The sequence below is a fragment of the Anomaloglossus baeobatrachus genome, chromosome 3, assembly GCF_048569485.1.
Source record: "Anomaloglossus baeobatrachus isolate aAnoBae1 chromosome 3, aAnoBae1.hap1, whole genome shotgun sequence".
NCBI lineage: Eukaryota > Metazoa > Chordata > Amphibia > Anura > Aromobatidae > Anomaloglossus > Anomaloglossus baeobatrachus.
Genome location: NC_134355.1, coordinates 618,272,061 through 618,297,759, shown reverse-complemented (window position 1 = coordinate 618,297,759; position 25,699 = coordinate 618,272,061). Strand labels below are relative to the sequence as shown.

Below are 25,699 nucleotides of genomic sequence, written 5' to 3'. Positions count from 1 at the left end.
AGATGGGACTGAGTAGAAGGGAGAAGTGCGCCTTACATGTGTCTCAGATGTGTCAAGTGTATCTCAGATGGGACTGAGTAGAGAGCAGAAGTGTGCCTCAGATGGGACTGAGTAGAGGGGAGAAGTGTGCCTTAGATGGGACTGAGTAGAAGGGAGAAGTGCGCCTTACATGTGTCTCAGATGTGTCAAGTGTATCTCAGATGGGACTGAGTAGAGAGCAGAAGTGTGCCTCAGATGGGACTGAGTAGAGGGGAGAAGTGTGCCTTAGATGGGACTGAGTAGAGGGGAGAAGTGTGCCTTAGATGGGACTGAGTAGAGGGGAGAAGTGTGCCTCAGATGGGACTCACATCAGCGATATTTTGCCGCAAAACCAGATCTGTCACAAATGCTGTACAGTCCTATTCATTGCCAATAAAATCGCAGCAAGATGTGGTCACATGCGGTTGTGTATGACGCACGCAACCGCATCTTGCCACGATTACATTGGCAATGAATAGGACTGTACTGCATTTGTGATGGATTTGCTTCTGCTATTCAGCAATATTCATTCAATGTATACAGACATTCTGTGTGCAAGACTTTGTGCCTGAGTAGAGTGGATAAGTGTGCCTCAGATGGGACTGCGTAGAGGGGAGAAGTGCGCCTTAGATAGGACTGAGTAGAAGGGAGAAGTGCGCCTTAGATGGGACTGAGTAAAAGGGAGAAGTGCCCCTTACATGGGACTGAGTAGAGGGGAGAAGTGCGCCTTAGATGGGACTGAGTAGAGGGGAGAAGTGCGCCTTAGATGGGACTGAGTAGAGGGGAGAAGTGTGCCTTACATGGGACTGAGTAGAGGGGAGGAGTGTGCCTTACATGGGACTGAGTAGAGGGGAGAAGTGTGCCTCAGATGGGACTGAGTAGAGGGTAAAAGTGTGCCTTAGATAGGACTGAGTAGAGGGGAGAAGTGTGCCTTAGATGGGACTGAGTAGAGGGGAGAAGTTTGCCTTAGATGGGACTGAGTAGAAGGGAGAAGTGCGCCTTACATGTGTCTCAGATGTGTCAAGTGTATCTCAGATGGGACTGAGTAGAGAGCAGAAGTGTGCCTCAGATGGGACTGAGTAGAGGGGAGAAGTGTGCCTTAGATGGGACTGAGTAGAAGGGAGAAGTGCGCCTTACATGTGTCTCAGATGTGTCAAGTGTATCTCAGATGGGACTGAGTAGAGAGCAGAAGTGTGCCTCAGATGGGACTGAGTAGAGGGGAGAAGTGTGCCTTAGATGGGACTGAGTAGAGGGGAGAAGTGTGCCTTAGATGGGACTGAGTAGAGGGGAGAAGTGTGCCTCAGATGGGACTCACATCAGCGATATTTTGCCGCAAAACCAGATCTGTCACAAATGCTGTACAGTCCTATTCATTGCCAATAAAATCGCAGCAAGATGTGGTCACATGCGGTTGTGTATGACGCACGCAACCGCATCTTGCCACGATTACATTGGCAATGAATAGGAATGTACTGCATTTGTGATGGATTTGCTTCTGCTATTCAGCAATATTCATTCAATGTATACAGACATTCTGTGTGCAAGACTTTGTGCCTGAGTAGAGTGGATAAGTGTGCCTCAGATGGGACTGAGTAGAGTGGAGAAGTGTGCCTCAGATGGGACTGAGTAGAGGGGAGAAGTGCGCCTTAGATAGGACTGAGTAGAAGGGAGAAGTGCGCCTTAGATGGGACTGAGTAAAAGGGAGAAGTGCCCCTTACATGGGACTGAGTAGAGGGGAGAAGTGCGCCTTAGATGGGACTGAGTAGAGGGGAGAAGTGCGCCTTAGATGGGACTGAGTAGAGGGGAGAAGTGTGCCTTACATGGGACTGAGTAGAGGGGAGGAGTGTGCCTTACATGGGACTGAGTAGAGGGGAGAAGTGTGCCTCAGATGGGACTGAGTAGAGGGTAAAAGTGTGCCTTAGATAGGACTGAGTAGAGGGGAGAAGTGTGCCTTAGATGGGACTGAGTAGAGGGGAGAAGTTTGCCTTAGATGGGACTGAGTAGAAGGGAGAAGTGCGCCTTACATGTGTCTCAGATGTGTCAAGTGTATCTCAGATGGGACTGAGTAGAGAGCAGAAGTGTGCCTCAGATGGGACTGAGTAGAGGGGAGAAGTGTGCCTTAGATGGGACTGAGTAGAAGGGAGAAGTGCGCCTTACATGTGTCTCAGATGTGTCAAGTGTATCTCAGATGGGACTGAGTAGAGAGCAGAAGTGTGCCTCAGATGGGACTGAGTAGAGGGGAGAAGTGTGCCTTAGATGGGACTGAGTAGAGGGGAGAAGTGTGCCTCAGATGGGACTGAGTAGAGGGGAGAAGTGTGCCTCAGATGGGACTGAGTAGAGGGGAGAAGTGTGCCTCAGATGGGACTGAGTAGAGGGGAGAAGTGCGCCTCAGATGGGACTGAGTAGAGGGGAGAAGTGTGCCTTACATGGGACTGAGTAGAGGGGAGAAGTGTGCCTTACATGGGACTGAGTAGAGGGGAGAAGTGTGCCTTACATGGGACTGAGTAGAGGGGAGAAGTGTGCCTTACATGGGACTGAGTAGAGGGGAGAAGTGTGCCTTACATGGGACTGAGTAGAGGGGAGAAGTGTGCCTTACATGGGACTGAGTAGAGGGGAGAAGTGCGCCTTAGATGGGACTGAGTAAAGGGGAGAAGTGCGCCTTAGATGGGACTGAGTAGAGGGGAGAAGTGCGCCTTACATGGGACTGAGTAGAGGGGAGAAGTGCGCCTTAGATGGGACTGAGTAAAGGGAAGAAGTGCGCCTTACATGGGACTGAGTAGAGGGGAGAAGTGCGCCTTAGATGGGACTGAGTAAAGGGGAGAAGTGCGCCTTAGATGGGACTGATTAAAGGGGAGAAGTGTGCCTTAGATGGGACTTAGTAGAGGGGAGAAGTGCGCCTTAGATGGGACTGAGTTGAGTAGAGGGGAGACTATATAATATGAGTTTTACTTTTTGTATTGAATTACTGAAATAAATTAACTTTTTGATGATATTGTAATTTCTTGAGATGCATTTGTGTATAATTTATACAATGTTATTTTCTAGATTTTATTTTGGATATTCTATTTTACTGTTAAAATTAACCTACCCATAAAATTATAGTCTGCTCATGTCTTTGTCAGCGGGCATACGTACAAAATCAGCAAGGGATCGAATAATTATTTCCCCACTGTATGAATTAGTTGTATAATTATTATTTTATATACAGTATATTTAAGTATAATTTTGCTTAACTGGACAACCCCTTTAACAATATACATCCCGCTCAAATGTTCTATATCCCTCAGATCACACTTTATAATCCTTATCCTGGAATATAATGTTTATTATATATGTCCTTGCTCACAAGGGCATTTTACAGCGGATCACGTACTATATTGCATTAGCTCAGCAGACTTGCCGGAACATGCATGCACGATACTAAAAAGTACAATCTCATATGTCTTCCCAGCACACTATTAGATCACTATCTCTGTTCTCACTGCTTTTACTAAAAGCTGAGAAGGATAGACCTTGCCAGACTGGAGAAAAATGAGGCAAAGGTGTGCCTGGAGCTAAGATTTTAAAGGGAATTTGTCACCGGATTTTTGCTACCCCATCTGAGAGCAGCATGATGTAGGTACATAGACCTGATTCCAGTGATGTGTTGCTTGCTGGACTGTTTTCTCTGCATCAGATCTACCAGTTCTCTGAATATAACCCGACCCACACCATTGTATAAACTGTGCATAGGCAGAAAGCTGCCAATCAGTGGTGTAAGTGTGGTTATACACAGCTCATGAATATGGCGGACTACATTGCAGTAGCAATTCCACAGAGCGTGAACTGCCGCACCAACCTCCTCACTTGTGCAAGCGTGAATCACTAATGCAGGATCAGGGCAGGGATCCTCCACCCAGCTGGCTGAGAGGTGCTTGTCCAAAATACTTTAGAGTTCAATAATAGAGTCCATGTCAGAAAAAGGACAGCACTCGCCAAAATCCAGTAGTTTCTTTATTAGAAAAGGTGCAATAAAATCGGCAGGAGTAGAGCTGTCAGCAGGCCCCCTCACGGATGACGGCCGTTTCGCGTATGAATACGCTTCCTCAGGTCTAAGGACCTGAGGAAGCGTATTCATACGCGAAACGGCCGTCGTCTGTGAGGGAGCCTGCTGACAGCTGTTCTCCTGCCGATTTTACTGCACCTTTTCTAATAAAGAATCTACTACATTGCAGTAGGTTTATTAGTCCTCTAGTGATCTCCTGCATTAGAGACATATTGATTGTGACGTTTAAATACTACTACTGGGACCTGCACTGATCTGTGAAATGGGGGATTTTTAACCCTGATAGGACACTTTTATAACCATTACAAATTGGAACAGTAGGCCAGATGAGCAGTTGTTCCCTCTGGGGCTGCCAGAATATGCCAAGTACATGGCTCAGTAGCCGTGCAGAAAATGAATGGAGCAGTGGTTGAACATGCACACTGCCATTCCATTCTGAGGGGGCCCCACCGATCGATGCACGTCCAAGGAATCGGAACCCACCGATCAATAAGTTATTACAGACAACCCCACTAACGAGTAAGCTTCATTAGAACACCGCTTTATGACTGAAATTTATTTCTAAAATTAAAGGGGTGTTCCCTGAACAAAGTTTTTAAAGTGGATTTTAATGAATACATCTTAGAATCAGATTTATAATAAGTTCCACAATTGGATGTGCTTAAAACAAATATTGCTGTGCTGAGATAATCTTATTTATGTGTCCCTGCTAGGTACTGTGTAATGGCTGTGTCTGACCGTACAGGGACATGGTCTGATCACACCACATCTCCTGGGCCGGGGAGGACGCAAAATGTTTTACCCCCAAAGAAAGAATAATTTGTGATCCCATGCTGAATTGTTTGTATACCCTTATTTTCTCCCCGGCCCAGGAAATGTGGTATGATCAGACCCTGTAAGGTCAGACACAGCCATTACACAGCACATAGCAGGAACACATATATAAGATTATCTCTGCACAGGAACATTTTTTTAAACGCTTTCAATTGTGGAAATTATTATTATTCCAAGATCTATTGATTAAAATGTACTTTGTTTGTGGGACAACCCCTTTAATCTTCCTCCCGTGAGCTTACCTCTGTAGACTTCTGATCACCTTTAGCCCGGAACATAGAGTTTATCAATAACCCTCAGTCGCACTGTGATATCCAGTATGCCAAATGTAAGGACATAGTAACTAATATCACCATAAAGATATGTCTGCAATCTGCTCAGGGTTTTCAATCAGTCACGACTTTCAGGTTCACCATTAATGTGTGGGACATACTACTCCTCAGATAAATTAATAGAATACTGTATAATAGGTATGTTCTAAAGTTTTTTGTCAGCTGCTGTTTCACCGACTTCGATCACACAAGCGCCGTAACAGATACATGGTGCTTGTGCAGCCAGAAACATAAAGATTGCCATACAGACTGCGGCCTCAACAAAAACCTCTGTGACCGACTGAAAAGCCAATGTGTATGGGGTTTTCCGACTCCAGTGGCCATTTTAGTGGCCACCTTAGCTTAAAGGGAACCTGTCAACACTTTTTCGGCCTATTAGCTGCGGCCACCGCCACTGGGCTCTTATATACAGCATTTTAACATGCTGTATATAAGAGCCCAGGCTGCTGTATAGAACATAAAAAACACTTTATAATACTCACCTAACGGTCGCTCTGTGGTGGAGTTGGGCCATATTGGTGTCTTCGTTATCCGGTGCCGGTGCCGCCTCTTTCGGCCATCTTCGTCCTCCTTCTGAAGCCTGTGTGGATGACGCATCCTACGTCATACACACTCACCGATCCCGCTCAGGCGCACTACAATACAATACTACAATTGAGATCCTGCCTGCGCAGGACCTCAATGCCGGCGAGTGTGGATGATGTAGACGCGTCATGCACCCCGGCTACAGAAGTATGAAGACAAAGATGGCCAAAAGAGGTGGCTCCGGCAATGGACAATGTAGACGCCCATCAAACTAGAATCCACCGCAGCGCAACTGTTAGGTAAGTATTATAAAGTGTTTTTTATGTTCTACACAGCGGCCTGGAGTCTTATATATAGCATGTTTGAATACTGTATATAAAAGCCCAGTGGTGTTGGCCGCAGCTTATAGGCCGAAAAAGTGGTGACAGGTTCCCTTTAAAGTTTCTAGGCCCCCAGCCACCATGTAACTCAGACTGCAGCTGTGCAGAGCAGTTGTTGGGAGAATGGGCTCCCATGTCCTACATCTGACATGGGAATGATTTTACCATTATTTTAATGGAAAGGAAACTGCCTGTGATTGGGGTTCATGTTGTTAAAGGGCTGTTCTAAAGGTAAAGTAAGTTTCATTCTAAATCCCTATCTATTTAGTGTCATAATCTAAATTCCCTCTCCTTCTCCAACTACACTATCTAACTGCTATTCTATTTTTCCCTTACTTCCTGTCTGATGACTCTTCGTTTGAGGATCCCAGTGCAAGCTGGAATACAAAAACGAAGCGTCATCAGGGGAAGAGGCTGCGGTCACTGATACAGCACCTGCCCCCTACCTGAAATGAAGTGTCATCAGTGATGCTCTTTACAGGGTCTGAGCTAGTCCCTGCATGCTGTGCACTGTGCTATGTGCACAATGACCAATGTGGATGGGAAAGAGGGGTAATTTCCGCACTGTCATTGAAGAAATCCCAAATTCAGGCTGATAAGGCCTGGAATCTTTATTTGTCAACATGTTTCAGATATAATTCTCCTTCTTCAGGACAAGATCACATTTTTGTGATGTGTTTTATGTCAAAAAGAAGGAGATTTATCTCTGAAACACAATGACAAATAAAGATCACAGTCCTTATCAGCCTGAGTTTGGGCTTTCTTCAACGGTGGTGCATATTTATCCACCCTTACTTCCATCCACATTGGTTATCTTCTACAGGGGTGCTGAAGCAGCCGTGTTATACGCCATTATAGTATAATTATAACAACAAAAGGTGATCCTTTTATACTCCAATTGGGGTTTACTAATATCTCGGATAACACCTTATCTGCGCTTCTTTCTCTCTCCAGTCATCTTATATGTGGACAATTACTGCGTTCTCCCTGTTATCGGCTCAGATCAGTGGTAACAAGCCGGCAACAGAGCGGCGTCAATACCCAACATGTAGGAGACCAGCACCGCACCCACAAGTGATGTCATTAGTCTCTGTACCCCAGGTATCCTGACACCGCTCTGTTGCCGGCTTGTTACTGCTGATCTGAGCTGACAACAAAGTGTGCACTGTCAGTGTGCACATCACAAAGTGCACTGGGACTAGCACAGCCAGTGAAACGAGCGTCACTAATGAGGCTTCATTTTAGGGAGGGACAGGGGCTGCCACAGTGACTGCAGCCTCTGCCATCTGATGACACTTCATTTGAGATAGATTATGGCACTACATAAATAAGGATTCAGGATGAAACTTACTATGGCCTTTGTATCACCTCTTTAAGGACGACCTCCTTTGCATTGCAATTTCTTTGAATTGGTTGAATGGGGGGGTGGGATGAGGAGGAAGGTAAGGTCAGTAGAGACTGCTTCATTGTTATGTCATACCTGGTGAGGTGGATTCTCAAAGCCTTGAGTCCGGATGAGCAGTTCTTACGCAGCATGGACAGATGGTATTCACTAACCTGGAATATTGTGTACAGTTCTGGCCGCCCCAATTCAAGAAAGACATTGATATATTGGAGCAAGTCCAAAGAAGAGCAACCAAGATGGTAGAAGGTCTGCAAACCATGTCATATGAAGAATGGCTCAAAGAACTAGGAATGTTTAGTTTGAAAAAGAGAAGGCTGAGAGGAGACTTAAGGCTGGAGTCACACTTGTGAGAGACTCGCGCGAGTCTCGCATCACATCACCCGGCACGGCCTGATGCTCTCCGGACAGGAGCTTCTCAGCTGCATAGAAATACATGCTGCCATCCCGCTCCTGTCTGGGGAGTGTGCGGCCATGCCGGGTGATGCGATGCGAGACTAGCGCGAGTCTCTCACAAGTGTGATTCTGGCCTAATAGTGGTCTACAAATATTTGAAATGTAGTCACAGGGCAGAGGGAACTACTCTATTCTCATTAGCACAAAGAAATACAAGAAGCAATGGGATGAAACTAAAAGGAAGGAGATTCACATTAGACATTAGGAAAATCTTTCTGACTGAGGGCGGTCAGAGACTGGAACAACCGACCACGGGAGGTGGTGAGCTCTCCATCAATGGAAATCGTCAAGCGGAAACTGTATAAACATATAGCTGCAATGATTTAGGAAAGCCTGCACTCGCAGGGGGCTGGACCCGATGACCCTTGAGGTCCTTTCCAACTCTACCATTCTATGATTATCAATCAAAGGGAGATGTGTGACATGTCTCTGAAATATTTGCTTTATTTGAAAAAAATTGTGACTATGCCTCTGTGACGATTGTACTGATGAGATTGTGCTTTTCTCTCTTTCCAGACAGTTGTGGTGCATAAACTTGTGGTCTGTGCAATATCCTTAGGATTCTACATGACTGCCACGCGGATATTACCTGTAGAATACAATATAGATGAACGCTTTCAGGAAACCTCATCAGTGCCCACAAGAGTCATATATCTCTACTCGTCTCTAATGGCTGCAAGACCAAAGTATTATTTTGCTTGGACCTTATGTAAGTGCCCTGTAAACGTGATAGCATGCTGCCACCTAGTGGCTAAACCGGGAATTTTAACAGCTCTTGGAACTTTTTTTTCTCCTCAGTTTTTCTTCAACCAAAAAGTGGATAAATTGTTTATATGAGTTTTTACGACTCTTATTATATGTGAAACCCCATGGGCAGACATATAGTTCCAACCTTTGCAGATGTACAGGTCCTAGTAGATAAGAGACCCCAATGCAACCCTAAAAAGAGCTACCTAGCTTCCTACGATTTTAGATTGTATGTAAGGAGCTGAGCTAATGAACTTCATGGCCCACAGTAACTGCTAAATTATTCTACAAATATAGGGCCTCAAAGATATTGTAAATAGTCCAACCAATACCCCAAATTGGAAAAGAAATATAATTTACACAAAATTCAATGATGACTTTGAATTTAAAAAGAAACCTTATAGAGAACGGGGAAAAAAGATCTTAATACTAAATTTAAACAGTAACCATGGCAAAAAGCACCAAATTTACCATATTCAAATGCATCATGTGATTCTCTTCAGGAGACTTATTACACGACAATATCACATTGATATTTTACCCCTAGAACACTAAATAGATAGCAACCAAATGGAATCAAACTACTTCCCCCCTCTTAATACCAATAATAAGTGAAAGGGTCTCAACACCAAACAAATTTAATTTAGCAGTAATAGAAAGTAATCCCAAAAGATACTCTGCTACAGGGGTGTCAAACAAGCTGCCATTACTACAAGACGGGGACCAGAATAGGGACATAACTGCACGATGGGGACATTACTACAAGAAGGGGACAAGGTTCTGAACATTACCAGAAGATGGGAACATTACTACACAATGGGAACCTGGATGGGGACATTACTAAATTATGAGAACATTACTAGAAGATGGACACCAAGATGGGGTCATTACTACAATATAGGAACCTGGATGTGGATATTATTACTATATAGGGACCAGGATGGGGACATTACAAAAATATGAGGACCTGGATGAGCACATTACTATAAGATTGTAACCAGGATGGGCACATTACTGAAATATGGGGACCTGGATGGGAACATTACTACAAGAAGAGGACAAGGATGGGACATTACTAAAATATGGGTCCTGGATGGGGACATTTCTAAAATATGAAAACATTACTACAAGATGGTAACTGGAATGGGAACATTACTACAATATGAGGAGCTGGATGGGGACATTACTAAAAGAAAGGGACAAGGATGGGGCACTTTACTAGAAGAAGGGGGCAAAGTATGGGGGCATTACTACAAGAAGGGGACAAGGATGGGGGCATCACTACAATATGTGTCATGGATGGGAACATTACTACTAGATTGGGACCAGGATGGGAACAGTACTACAATATGGCGACCTAGATGATGACATTGCGAGAAGATGGAGACCAGGATGGGTACCAGGAAGGGGCATTACTACAAGGTGGGGAACTGGATGGGCACATTACTACAAGATGGGTACCAGGAATGAAAATTACTAAAAGATCGGGAACTGTATGGGGAGATTACTACAATAAGGGGACCTGGATGGGACATTACTACAAGATGAGAACCAGGATGGGGATATTTGTACAAGTACAGAACAAGAATGGAGCATTACTATAAGAAGGAGACAAGGATGGGGCATTAGTACAAGAAGGGGATCAGGATGGGTACATTACTACAAGATGGTGACAACGATGGGGCATTACTACAAGATGGGGACAAGGATGGAGCAAATTACTAAAACATGTTGACCAGAATTACTATATGATGATAAACTGTTTCTTAACGCCACATCCATAACGACGTAGGCTATAAAAATGTACCATAACCCATACAATGATTGCCAGTTAAAGAATTAGAGTATACACACCAAAAATGTTCAAAACAATTATCAAAAGGTGTATAGAAAAAAATATGATATCACTAAAAATGTTACTTTGTCCTGCAAAGAATATGGCCTCCCCAAATTCAGGTTTTTCTGTGTGCGGTCCATATACCCAGCCGTGTTTGAGAGCCCTGCTCTCCCGGATGGGTACTTTGGTATAATCAATTGCCTTCCAGGCTGAATAGTACAAACAGTTCTTAGAATATACCCTAGTATAATCCCGGATATAATGTAATTAATTATTCAATTACTAGATCCCTATTGTGTTTGTTAATAATTGTAAAAAACAGTTTAAATAATATCTTAAAATTCTTGTTAATCCTTTACCTCCCCCTTTTACCATTGTTACCTCCCTGGCTTACTTTTTTTCCTTTCCCCCAATGTACATTATTCCACTTTAAATTTCTGTTACCCTTTAAATAACTTTAAAAACCTAAAATGAAAACCACTTTACCAAGAAATATAAAGCATGCACAATATTAAACTATTAAAGAGCAAAGGGCTCGTGTGTGGTTCTTGCCGATGGGTCCTCTTCTGTCTTGTAGATGCCAACTGTCCTGCATTTACCGGATTCTCCTGGGAAATTTGACACTTTCGTGGGGTTTTCATAAACCCCACACCACAGTGGGAATTTTGGTTGGTGCGCCAGCTTTACATAACTAAATTCTGGTACTTTTTTTTTCTGTCTTTAAAATAAAGTCTGTTTTTACTTACTATGAGAGCAGAATGATGTAGGGACAGAGACCCTGATTCCAGTGATTTAACGCTTACTGGGCTGTGTTTTGCTGGTCCAATAAAATCAGTGTTTTATCAAAAGGAGATTATCAATAGAGGACTAAGCCTAAGTTTTGTGCTTTCTGATTCAACTGCGCCCCCACCACTAATTAGCAGGACACAACAAGCTGTCAGTCAGTGGTGGGGCTGGTTATACAGAGCTCAGTATTCAGAGATCTGCTACATCTGCAAAAAAGAACTGATGCATCTAGTAAAGTAAGCGACACATCACTGGATTCAGGGTTTCTGTCCCTACATCTTGCTGTTCTGAGATGAGGTAGCCGAAACCTGCTGACACATTTTTTTGTCGGATCATTGGGGGTTTGGATCCTGAAACCCCCTTTACCCCCTCAAAAAAACTGCAAAGGACTGCGAAGTTCAGGAGGCAAAAGCGTACAGAGCCGAGTATTTACTGTGGGATTACTGTATAAAGTTAAAACGGTCACAGGTTCAAGTCCCCCATGTGGACTAACAGTGAAAAGTAAAACAAAAAAAAAGTTAAAAAACTCCATAAAAATACAAATCGCCCCATTTTCCTCATTAAAAGTAATAAAAAAAGGTTAAAAAAATTAAAAAAAAAAAAAAATCGCCCCCATTCCCCCTCATTAAAAGTAATACTATTATATATGTGTGTGTGTGTGTGTGTGTATATATATATATATATATATAATATATATATATATATATATATATATATATATATATAATCTAATCAGTACAGACCAAAAGTTTGGACACACCTCATTCAAAGAGTTTTCTTTATTTTCATGACTCTAAAAATTGTAGATTCACATTGAAGACATCAAAACTATGAATTAACACAAGTGGAATGAAATACTTCAAGTGTGACACAACTGAAAATATGTCTTATATTCTAGGTTCTTCAAAGTAGCCACCTTTTGCTTTGATTACTGCTTTGCACACTCTTGGCAATCTCTTGATGAGCTTCAAGAGGTAGTCACCGGAAATGGTCTTCCAACAGTCTTAAAGGAGTTCCCAGAAATGCTTAGCACTTGTTGGCCCTTTTGCCTTCACTCTGTGGTGCAGCTCACCCCAAACCATCTCGATTGGGTTCAGGTCTGGTGACTGTGGAGGCCAGGTCATCTGGCGTAGCACCCCATCACTCTCCTTCTTAGTCAAATAGTCCTTACACAGCCTGGAGGTGTGTTTGGGGTCATTATCCTGTTGAAAAATAAATGATGGTCCAACTAAACGCAAAACGGATGGAATAGCATGCCGCTGCAAGATACTGTGGTAGCCATGCTGGTTTAGAATGCCTTCAATTTTGAATAAATCCGCAACAGTGTCACCAGCAAAGCACCCCCACACCATCACACCTCCTCCTCCATGCTTCACGGTGGGAACCAGCCATGTAGAGTCCATCCATTCACCTTTTCTACAAAGACAAGGTGGCTGGATCCAAAGATCTCAAATTTGGACTCCTCAGACCAAAGCACAGATTTCCACTGGTCTAATGTCCATTCCTTGTGTTCTTTAGCCCAAACAAGTCTCTTCTGCTTGTTGCCTGTCCTTAGCAGTGGTTTCCTAGCAGCTATTTTACCATGAAGGCCTGCTGCACAAAGTCTCCTCTTAATAGTTGTTCTAGAGATGAGAAGGTGTGTCCAAACATTTGGTCTGTGCTGTATATATACACACACACACACACACACACACACACACACACACACACACACATATATATGTATATCTATATCGCCACATCCAGAAAAGTCTATCAAAATATAAAAATAATTTAACCCATTCGGCAAACGCCATGAACTAAAAAAATTAAAAACAACAAAACTGCATTTTTTTTTTGTCAATGTAATACCGTAAATAATGCTGTAATAAGCGATCAAAATATTATATTTATCCCAAAATTGTATCAGTAAAAATGACGTCTCGCCCCACAAAAAAACAGGCTCACACTGCTCCATCAAATAAAAAATGAAAATATTACAGATCTCCGATCGATACAATCAAATGTCAGTTTTTCTTTCATCACTAGTCTTTAAAAAATTGGACAAGTTTGCTATCGCCTTAATCGTACTGATGAATAATCATATTGTCAGGTCATTTTTACTACACAATATACCCCATAAAAACAATATTAGAATTTCGTTTTCTTTATTTTGTTTTTTAATTTAACTGCACTTGGATTTTTTTTGCCATTTTCCAGTACACATTGTGGTAAATTGGATGGTGTCATTCAAAGGTACAACCTGTCCCACAAAAAATAAGCTCTCGTCTGTGGACAGAAAACTAAAAAAGTTATGGCTCTTTGAAGAAGGGTAAAAGGGTTGTGTAAAAGTTTTGCAACTTTAGGGGTTTAGACTAGACCTGACCTTTTTTTTTCCGAGTGGGGTTTAGCAGGAGGAAGGGGTGAGCTGTGGCTTGCCAAATTCACTAAAATATCCAGAAATTGGCTTTAATTATAGCAGAAATCTACTGTAGAGAACAGCTGGCGTCATGTCTGATTCTGGCACACAGGCAACCAAAAAGATGCGCACTCCTCTTAATAAAATGAACACATTTTTCCAGGGCTGTGGAGTCGGTAAACCAAACCTTTGACTCTAACTCTGACTTTGACTCCTCAATTTCTCTTGCACCGACTCCGACTCCTACATATATTGCTTATAGTTAGGTGAAAAATTTATTGTAATATATGAACATGTGTATGTGAACATCAGACATTTAATAATTTTTATGATACAATAATCAAAATATTTGGATAGAACATAAAATATATTTATTAGAATACAACTTTAGAACACAAACTGTAATAAATTGTAATTATGTAATACACTATGTAATATACAGTAGATTACATATATCTTGTGTGTGTGTGTATATATATATATATATATATATATATATATATATATATATATATTACATAGTGTATTACATATTTACAATTTATTAGTTTTTTTGTTTTCTAAAGTTGTATCCAATAAATATATTTTATGTTCTATCCAAATATCTTGATTATTGTATCATAAAAATTATTACATGTCTAATGTTCACATTGTACTACAATAAATGTTTCACTTAACTATAAGCATTATACTAAATGTTATTATTTAGTAAAATATTCATCCCACTCTGCATTGCACTACTGTCCCCAATTTATTATATATTTTAGGAGTCGGTGCATTTTATACCGACTCCGACTCCACAGCCCTGCATTTTTCTCCAGTGACCTTAGTGGGAAATACCCATTTGGTTGATTTCCGCCCAGAGTTTTATGTGTGTGAACTTTCTCACTTAAAGAGCTTGTCCACTACTTAACCTATACTAAGGATAGGCCATCAATGGTAATCGACGTATGATCGGCTGGGGTCCAACACCTCCACTCAGCTGTTCTGGCTGCTGGAAATGTTCAGTTCTGGAGCTGCCCCGTCAACTAATAGCCGCGGCTGGATACAGTACATTCACCTCCTAGTGATATGAATAGGAGGACGTACAGTACAGGGCCACGGCCGCTATCAGAAGAAGGGGCAGATCTGGAGCGGAACATTTCCTGTCGTAACCGACACCAAGAATAGTTGATTGGTGGAGGCACCAGGTGTTGGACCGCGGCCGATTAAACATCAGCGATAAAGTAGTGGATAGCCTCTTTGACTTAGTCCACATGTTTTTGGAATCAAAAATCAAATTACAGGGTTGGGTTCGCGTGTACAAATTTTCTGATGCGGATTTTGCATTATATGTTGATTTCATACTGATTTTGATATAGATTTGCCTTGTATATCTCCCTATACATTGCAAAAGGTGAAATCTGCAGTAAAAATTGACATTCGGTAGATTTATAATCAGCTCCTCGGGTCAATTTCCGCAGTGGATTTTTATCAGTAATGTCTGGATGAGATTAGGTAAGAAATCATCCACTCTTCTATTACGGTGATATGCTCCAACTGTAATGAGCTAAACCCACAGTGAATCCGCCATGTGGGAGCATAGCCTAAGATTCTGTGACATCACATCGGAAGGGCATACTGTACACCCGGTACCCCTGCCGGATCTCCACCCTAGCCAGCTGTAGCCTTCACCATTGACTCCCACTGCACTATCCTCTGGCACTGATGCAGCAGGTATTGGGTGCACATTATTTGGTGGCTTCTGCACATATTGATGAACAATTATTTTGTATCTAAACTAACAACATATTTTTTGTTACTCTCTCCATTTAGCGGATGCGATCAATAACGCTGCAGGTTTCGGTTTCCAAGGCTATGACGAGAACGGGGACGAAAATTGGGATCTTGTATCAAATCTGAACATCAAAAAAATAGAGGTAAGTCTTCCTTTGTGTCATCAGCATGTGAGGGACAATGACCAGACAACTAGTTGTATGTCAGATGCCAGGTCACAATGACGGAGGCATCCTACCCAGACCGCCCCAATAATCCCCCGAGAGCCCGCATCAGTGTAAGCTAATTATAACAGGGCTAATCCTTCTGCAAAAAAAGAAAAAAAATCACTGGGTTCTGTTTTGATGGAGATTCAAAGGGTACGTTCTTTCTAGGTCTTTAGGATGTCAAATTCATAAAAACGAGAACCTGCCAAAGTTCCAAAATTGTGTCTAACGTTAAATAGGACTTAGAAATAGGATCTAAAAAAAATGCCCGTGGGGAAAAAAATATAAAGCGCATATCACTTCTTGAAACAGATTGTCCAAAACTTCTCAGAACTGCTTCGGAAAAATAAAAACTCCAAAAACAACCAAAAAAATGGAGTGTATCCTAAAACGGTTTCTGATTGAAAAAAAATCATTGTTTTAGCCTGCATCTAAAAACTCTATGGATGACAGGATCAGACTACACACAGAATCCTGCAGTCTGTAACCCTGGAGAAAAACACACTAAGGCCCCCTTCACACGTCCGTGAAACACGTGCGTGTTTGTTCCGTTTCCGTATATACCGGAGACACGGACAAATATGCACCAATGTTAATCTATGATTGTGGTCACACGTGTGTTATTTCATTTTGTGCGTGTCCGTGATCCGTGTGTGTTTGCGTTTTGCACGGATGCATGTCCGTTATCTGCACGGAGCACGCACACGTGGACACAATGAAAGTCTATGGGTATGTGCACACACGTTAGTAAACACGTATGCATCTACCTATAGTCCGTGTCCGTTTGGTGTTTTTATTTCTAGTGATGTCGGCCATTCTTTTTATTTCTGTGTATGTCGGTCAATCTCCCTGAGTCCGTCGGTCGGTCTCTCTTTCTGTCTGTCCCTCTCTCACAGTCTGTCGGTCATTTTCCCCCCCTCTCTCATATTTACCGTTCCCCGGTCACCGGCGCGGCGCTGCACGGCATTCACACTGCTGCGGTGGCTTTTACTATTTTGAAAAAGCCGGTCGCTCATTAAACAATCTCGTATTCTCTGCTTTCCCCGCCCACCGGCGCCTATGATTGGTTGCAGTGAGACACGCCCCCACGCTGAGTGACAGGTGTCTCACTGCACCCAATCACAGCAGCCAGTGGGCGGGTCTATACTGTGCAGTAAAATAAATAAAAAATAATTTAAAAAAACGGCGTGCGGTCCCCCCCAATTTTAATACCAGCCAGATAAAGCCGTACGGCTGAAGGCTGGTATTCTCAGGATGGGGAGCTCCACGTTATGGGGAGCCCCCCACCCTAACAATATCAGTCAGCAGCCGCCCAGAATTGCCGCATACATTAGATGCGACAGTTCTGGGACTGTACCCGGCTCTTCCCATTTGCCCTGGTCCTTTGGCAAATCGGGGTAATAAGGAGTTAATGGCAGCCCATAGCTGCCACTAAATCCTAGATTAATCATGTCAGGCGTCTCCACGAGATTCCTTTCATGATTAATCTGTAAGTGACAGTAAATAAACACACACACCCGAAAAAATCCTTTATTAGAAATAAAAAACACAAACCTATACCCTGGTTCAACAATTTAATCAGCCCGAAAAAGCCCTCCATGTCCGGCGTCATCCAGGATGGTCCAGCGTCGCATCCAGCTCTGCTACATGGAGGTGACCGGAGCTGCAGAATACACCGCCGCTCCTGTCAGCTCCACGCAGCAACTGAAGACAGCCGCGCGATCAACTGAGCTGTCACTGAGGTTACCCGCGGCCACCGCTGGATCCAGTGACAGCGGGTAACCTCAGTGACAGTTCAGCTGATCGCGCGGCTGTCTTCAGTTGCTGCGTGGAGCTGACAGGAGCGGCGGTGTATTCTGCAGCTCCGGTCACCTCCATACAGCAGAGCTGGATGCGACGCTGGACCATCCTGGAGTACGCGGACATGGAGGGCTTTTTCGGGCTGATTAAATTGTTGAACCAGGGTATATGTTTGTGTTTTTTATTTCTAATAAAGGATTTTTTCGGGTGTGTGTGTTTATTTACTGTCACTTACAGATTAATCATGAAAGGAATCTCGTGGAGACGCCTGACATGATTAATCTAGGACTTATTGGCAGCTATGGGCTGCCATTAACTCCTTATTACCCCGATTTGCCAAAGCACCAGGGCAAATCGGGAAGAGCCGGGTACAGTCCCAGAACTGTCGCATCTAATGTATGCGGCAATTCTGGGCGGCTGCTGACTGATATTGTTAGGGTGGGGGGCTCCCCATAACGTGGAGCTCCCCATCCTGAGAATACCAGCCTTCAGCCGTATGGCTTTATCTGGCTGGCATTAAATTGGGGGGGGGACCGCACGCCGGTTTTTTAAATTATTTATTTATTTATTTTACTGCACAGTATAGACACGCCCACCGGCTGCTGTGATTGGGTGCAGTGAGACACCTGTCACTCAGCGTGGGGGCGTGTCTCACTGCAACCAATCATAGGCGCCGGGGGGTGGGGAAAGCAGGGAATACGAGATTGTTTAATGAGCGGCCGGCTTTTTCAAAATAGTAAAAGCCGCCGCAGCAGTGTGAACGCCGTGCAGCGCTGCGCCGGTGATCGGGGAACGGTAAGTATGAGAGAGGGGGGGAAACTTCAGTCACTCGGGGGATTAGCGGTCACCGGTGAATCTTTCACAGGTGACCGCTAATCAGTACTCGACACAGACAGAGCCGCGGTATGAGGATGAAGTCGGGTGAAGTTCACCCGAGTTCATTCTCATCGCGCAACTCTGTCGGCTGTCAGCCGACATTTATAAACGACATTGTGCAACACACACGGACATTCCACGTACACATACATGTTAATTCCACATGCGCACACTGACGTTCTACACACAAACACGGCTAGCATACGCAATTCACACAAATGCCACACGGACCATTAAAACGGACACAAAAACGGGACACGGACCCGAAAAACGGCCCGTAACACACGTGCGTGTTTTTCACGGACGTGTGAAGGGGGCCTAACAAAAAGTTCGGGATATTTGGCTTGAGGGTGAAATATCAGGATGACCCTACAATGCCCTCTAACCTTTTCAGGTGAACTTAATGTCACCGTCTCTAATCTTTTGGATGCACATGGCCAACTGTTCAATGTTTCAGTACTTTTTGCACAACTTGCTGTTCTCTTAAAAGAAGGAGCTCAATGGTAAAATTCACCTCAGGTGTTTGATCTATGAATCGCCCAATAAATAGGGGGTTAGGCTGTGTCCGCACTTTCCGTTTCCACCTACTTTTCAGCTGCTTTTTAGGTCCGTTTTGAACTGCAGCGTTTTCATGCCAAAAGGCATGCGTTTTGATTCTTCCAGCAAAGTCTATGGAAAATGTGGATTTCTTGTCCGCACTTTGCGTTTCCAAATGCTGCATTTAATTTGCATAATTTGGGCAAAAACCATGCGTTCAAAGAAGCAGGAGGTCAATTGTTTTTCCCATTTTGGCTGCATTCTACACCCATTGAAATCAATGAGTTGTAGTAAATCGCTGCCAAAATGTGAAGCAGTGCGCTTGCATTGCATTATTATTGCGATCCACATGTTCTTATTTAACATAACAAAGGCAGGTCTTTCGGTCTCTCTCTGTCGGTCTGTCGGTCTCTCTCTCTTGCTCTGTACTATCTCTCTCTCTGTCCATGTCTGTCTCTCCTCCCACCCCTTCTCTCATACTCACCGATCCACGATCACCGGCGCGGCGCTGCACGGCGTTCACACTGTGGCGGCTTCTCTTTTGAAAATGACGGCCGCTCATTAATCCATCACGTATTCCCTGCTTCCCCTGCCCACCGGCACCTATGATTGGCTGCAGTCTGACATGCCCCCATGCTGAGTGACAGCTGTCTCACTGCAACCAATCACAGCCGCCAGTGGGCGTGTCTATATCGAGCAGTAAAATAAATAAATAAGTAAATAAATGAAAAAAAAATGACAAGCGGTCCCCCCCATTTGGATACCAGCCAGGGTAAAGCCACACGGCTGAAGGCTGGTATTCTCAGGATGGGGAGCTCCTCGTTATAGGGAGCTCCCCAGCCTAACAATATCAGCCAGCAGCCGCCTGTAATTGCCGCATCCATTAGATGCGTCAGTCTCAGGACTTTACCGGCTCATCCCGAATTGCCCTGGTGCGGTGGCAAACAGTGTAATAAGGAGTTAATGGCAGCAGCCCATAGCTGCCACTAAGTCCTAGGTTAATCATGGCAGGCGTCTCCTCAAGATACCTTCCATGATGAACCTATATGTTAAAGTAAATAAACACACCCATCCAAAAAATCCTTTATTTGTAATGAAAGACAAAAAACCACCCTCTTTCACCACTTTATTAATCCCTCAAAAACACCTCCAGGTCCGACGTAATCCACGCAAGGTCCCACGACGCTTCCAGCTCTGCTACATCAGAAGCTGACAGGAGCGGCAGTAGAACACCGCCGCTCCTGTGAGCTCCATGCAGCAACTGAAGTGAGTCGCGCGATCAGCTGTGCTGTCACTGAGGTTTCTCACGGCCACCGTTCTCCGGTGGAGGACTGCAGCTGTGGCCACGAGTAACCTGAGTGAAAGCACAGCTGATTGCGTGGCTCACTGCAGTCACTCAGGGGATTTGCGAACACAGGTGAGTCCTTCACGTGTGACCACAAATCAAGCCGCGGCACACGCACACAGCCGCGCGATCACAATGAATTCGGGTGAAGTTCATCCGAGTTCATTCTGATCGTATGGCACTGTCCCGCAGCCAGCCATGACAGTGACAGTGTGGTCCCACTCGGCTCTGCTGCAAGTCTGTGGGGATGCTGCAGAGCCGAGTGGGTGCGTACTGAGAAAAATGTGCGTTCTGGATGCTTTTCCCACTCTGTCTATGGCAGAGAAAGCATCCAGAACGCATGAATTCTCTCCAGGAATGTCCGCACTTTGCGTTCTGCCGAATGCGTCTCACAACGCAGCTTTTTCGGCTGCGTTCTGAGACGCACACGCAGTGACTTACACGCTGCGGAATTGAACTGCAAAGTGCGGACACAGCCTTAAATTAGAATTGGTATTTAATCAGTCCTCCTCATTGTGCTGTTCACATTTTGACATCATGAGACCAAGACAATACCTAACAATTATTTGGCAGTACTGCACCATTGTGAGACTTCAAGCAGGATATTCTGAGATGGAAATGGGCACTGAGCTTAGAGTGTCACATAGTGTCATCAGCCGGTTGCAACAGAGATACAGAGTGACTGGAAGAGTCATAGAAAGCCATAGAAGTGGATGTCCTCCGGCCACATTCCACACTGATCATCGCTTCATTGTGAACAATGACTTTTTGAAGAGGATGATGAATTCCACACAACTCCAGGCACATTTAAGAGAGGGGAGAGGCCCCCAAGTGTCACGTCTGACTATTGGAAACAGTTTACCTCAGCGTAGTTAGCGTGCTAGACGACCTGCAAGGCTACCTAACCACACCATCATTCACAGGCGTCATCCTTGCTAGACGAGGGACCAGTGGGCCTCAGTGCTGTTCACTGATGAAAGTCGATTCACACTGAGCAGAAATGATGGCTGCCAATGATGCTGGAGATATCAGAGAGCGCTGTGCATCAGCCACTGCTGTCACCAGATGAGCCTTTGGTGGTGGTGTTAGGCCTAAGGCACACGGCGAGAAAAACGGTGTGAGTGGAGTGCGATAAAACATCGCATTCCACTCGGACCAATATTAGCCTGTGTGTCAGCGCACATGAGCAATTATTTTCTCAGCCTCAATCGGACCGAGAAAACAATCGCAGCATGCTGCGATTGTGCCGCCCCCGTGTCAGCAGCCGGGCTGCTCGGATCCAGATCCACGGTGGCTCGAGGGGCGTCCGGACTCGGGGGTCATGCAGGCCACTCAAATTAAGGAGGTTATTTACAAGGGAAGTTGAAGACTTTGTGATGCCACCCGTGGTGTGTGGTAATGTGGAGTACCACCGCTGCAGTTGGGAGTACCCGGGGGCGATGGAGTGGGGCAGCTGGATGTTAGAACCTCCACGGGTAGGGGGGATGCCCTGGGACTCGGTGATGGTGTTTGGGGGGTGCCGTGGGGAGCAAAGAGGGACACTTTCATACTCACAAAGTCCATAAAGCTGACACCGACAACTGGGTAAACCAAAGTTCTGGACACCGCTGTCACTGAGGGGAGCTAGTTTGGGTCCCGTCCCCAATGGTGTTGCCTGTTGATCTGTGACCTTCTCCCTGGCACTTAGTGTACTTCTTGGTTGGCCCTGGTCCCGCTCCCCAGTGTGGCTAACTGTGGGAGCTTGATCTCAGGGTTCACCCTTGGGATTTCTGGACCATTTTGGTGGAAAGTCCTATCCCCCTCGTTGCGCTAGTACCCCGATTTTGGAGCGGGTGGAGAGCGGATCTTGAAGGCTCCGTTCTCGTCGGGTAAATTGTCAGGTTGCCAGAAGCTACTCCCTGACCTAGGGTCCATGTACCCCGTCGTACCCTGGTCCCAGCCCGGTGATGGTACAAGACCGCCGGATGTCCTCCTTGACAGTTCCTTGCCCCTTTTCACGATCCCCTGCGACTGGGGGTCCAGCTCCTACTAGGCCCAGACCACTGTCTGCCAACTAGTCGCTTCCAAGGAGCCCGGCTGCTGACCTCCTCAACCTTCACTCTGAAAGTCCACTCACTGACTGACACTCTGACACTCCTGACCTCCCCTTACTAACCCCCCACGTGGGCGACCCTATTCCACTCAGGCCGTCCACTGGTGTGTCTTGTGGGTGTGGTGCAGAGTGTACCTAGGACTTTAATTGGCTGTTGTAGGCAACACTGTGTAGTTGGGGACCCACAACCAAGGAGGAGGTGGATATTGCACAGAAGGGCAAATTGCACAATACCCTGTGACGACCTGATAGGCCAGGGCGTCACATGATTGTAATGCGAGACTCTTTCTCTCGCACCCATTCAAGTGTATGGGGAGAGAGAAAAATCGCACTGCACTCGCGAGTTACACACCGGTGTACTGCGAGTGTAGAGCGAGAATGGCACCGGTACACACCGGTGTACTGCGAGTGTAGAGCGAGAATGGCAATAGCCGGCTACGTAGGAGAGAGGGAGATAAATCCCTCCCTCCCCTCCTCAGTGCCGGCCCGCCCCCCGCAGCTGAGGTCCACTCTCACAGTCAGACCTCAGTCGCAGGGACACTAGCATGACACTCGGCTCTGCTGTATTGCCAGCGTGAGCCGAGCGTCATGCGAGGGGATTTCAGCAATTCCCATGTGGCCCCAGCCTTACAGTGTGGGCCGGTGTGACTAGTCAATACAAAACAACCCTACACTGTGTGAATGGTAAAGTGAAATAACCTCAATAATCCAGTCATTGTGCCTCTGCATGAACAACATTGGTCTAATGTCATCTTCATGGACGAAAATGCTCCAGTTCATCGAGATCGCATCATTAGGGAACGGCTGCTGGAGACTGGGGGACCTCAAATGAGGTGGTCTGCACTTTCTCCAGGCCTGAATCCCAAGGAAAACCTATGGGATCAGCTGAGTTGTCGTGTAGTGGCCGTAACTCCGTACCACAGAACCTCAATGACCTGAGGACCACCCTTCAAGAAGAGTGGGATGCCATACCTCCGCAGACAATAACTCCACTTGTGACCAGCAGGAGGCGTCGTTGTTAGCTGTAATTGATGCTCAAGGCCACATGACAAGTTATTGAGACATTGACATTTTTGGGTGGGTATACCCACAACTGGTGTTGGCTTTTATTTCAATAAATTGTTTGCGATGAGGAAATAATCATTGCTGCTTCTACTGAAATGCCCGACTGTCATGAGAAAATATCACTGTAGAGTGAACGTTTTACAGAAATATTACCGGAAAGCCAACTATCCCATACATTTTGTGAGTAGTGTAGATCTGCATGAGAGCTGTGTGCTTGAAACGATAGAATTTTACTGACCACGATTAGCCAGGTAGTATTTTTTTTTTTATAATTTAGAATAGTGGTGAGAGAAGTGAACATTGAGGCTTTCCAGTGTCTGCCTCCGCTCACTCGTGGTACGTCTTCATTAGTAAATGCTCTAAAAGATATTTCCATAATGAATTTGCAATGCTTCACTATGACTGTCCCTCCATGTCACTCTTAATTTATTAAAGCCAACCTTAAAAATGTGACTTGGAATCAATAAACCAACTGTTCACTTAATGTAAATGGCGTCAGGGGAGAAAAAAAAATTGCTGATGATTTAAAGGCCTGGCCGAAGCATTGAGAGACCGGCTGGAAACCATCCAAGGACCAAGTTCCGGTGACTTTGACCTGATTTAGCCTTGACTTTATCTCTGCTGAGAATATTGGCAGAGCTGCTGATAATGGCGGATGCGGCTCATTCATGGAAAATGTAAGAAAATTCATAATACCCTAGGAAATAAGTCTCTGATACTGGCAGGACCTCCATATAATCCAGAAGTTGCAAAAAGTTCTACGCATATTCCTCTTGTGAGGGACACAGCATGACCACTCATATCTATGTACAGTAGAGAGCGTAATACCTCACCTCACCTGTGGGGACGCTGCAGGGGGATTGAGCAATGTTAGATTGCGGAATATCCACTGGCATCATTTTATTTTGAGGGGAAAGTTACTAGCAAAAAGAGAATGTCCAAGTACCCTTTTATAAAGTATTTGTCCAGGATTAAAAAACACTGCTCACACAAGCGTATAACTGAGTGCACTCCGATGTTTTGTTAGAGAGCACTTGGCCCAATATTATACTATAGGGCAGTGCAGATCAGCAATATTTTGCTCATGCTGATTTGGCATGAGAAAGAAATCGCATCATGGTGTGAGTGCATCCGATACGGATAACACGCACCCATACAAGTCTATGGGTGCATGAAATCATCCGACTGCACTGATGACATCCGAGTGCAGTCTGATATACATAGTGTCATGCCACGGACTGGGGAAGGGTCCGATGTCAAAACACACAACAACAGGGGTTACACCACGACAAACAAGGGGTACACTGGGGACACTTTAACTTTCTGCTCTTGCTTTTCTCCTGAGTTTCTTACTGTTTGTTTCTGTGAGTTTGCAGTGTGTGTGAATTTTGGTTATCCTCTGTTTGTCTTTATCTGTCTTACCATCACACTCCTTCCTTGGGGATGGGGGAGAGGTAACAGATAGATCTGGTCAGAAGAATAGCCAGGCATGTGACTCGGGCATCTCCAACATTATGAGTACCCCTGAGGTTGGGGATAGCTTAGGGTCCCCCAACGTGAGGAATAGTATAGTAGCTCCTGTCCCTCCCTATCCTTCAGTCACATCATGATAAACAGGTTACTAAACCTTGGAATCCCCCCCCCACACCCGGATACAAATATCTCTATGACCGATTGTTACGTAGAGTTTAGCATACAACATGGCTTTAGTGTGGCAAGTCTGTCAGTGGCCATCACTGTTCTCAGGCTGTGTATGATGAAGAGTTGAAAAATAAAAAGCAGTGGTGATAGAATGATGACGGCCGCGCACCCACACAAGATTATGTTCTCTAAGCTAATTTTATGTTTTATATTACAGTTCTCCACCAGCTTTAAGATGTTCATTGATAATTGGAACATACAGACTGCACTGTGGCTAAAGAGGTATGACGGCCCTGATATCAATGTCTTCCAGTATACAGAAATCTCATATCTGAAATTGGCCATAGCTATTCCCAAAAAGTTATGTTATCCCTAAGTTTCACACTGTGTTATTACTTACATTCTGAGGTCCCCTCAGAGCTTCCATCCAAACACTCTCGTAAAACGGGTTTCGGACAGATGCGCCGACGGAACCATTGACCATAATGGAGCAGACTGAGTGAGCGTGTGCTCTGTCTTGCATTTTTGGGTGTATACACTTTCTTCAGGCGGACACCTAGACGTAGCAGACTACTTCTGGGTGTCCACCTGCAGAAAGTGT

The 25,699-nt window shown here is 44.8% G+C and overlaps 1 protein-coding gene across 1 annotated transcript in view; it reads left to right on the top strand.

Annotated features, from left to right (window-relative positions):
* The window catches only part of MBOAT2 (membrane bound glycerophospholipid O-acyltransferase 2), a 338,336-nt gene that overhangs the window by 289,199 nt on the left and 23,438 nt on the right, over nucleotides 1-25,699 (top strand). The window contains exons 8-10 of the mRNA XM_075341088.1: nucleotides 8,509-8,701; nucleotides 15,576-15,679; nucleotides 25,316-25,380. Of these exons, the coding sequence (XP_075197203.1) occupies nucleotides 8,509-8,701; nucleotides 15,576-15,679; nucleotides 25,316-25,380 (362 nt within the window). The remainder of the gene's footprint in view (nucleotides 1-8,508; nucleotides 8,702-15,575; nucleotides 15,680-25,315; nucleotides 25,381-25,699) is intronic.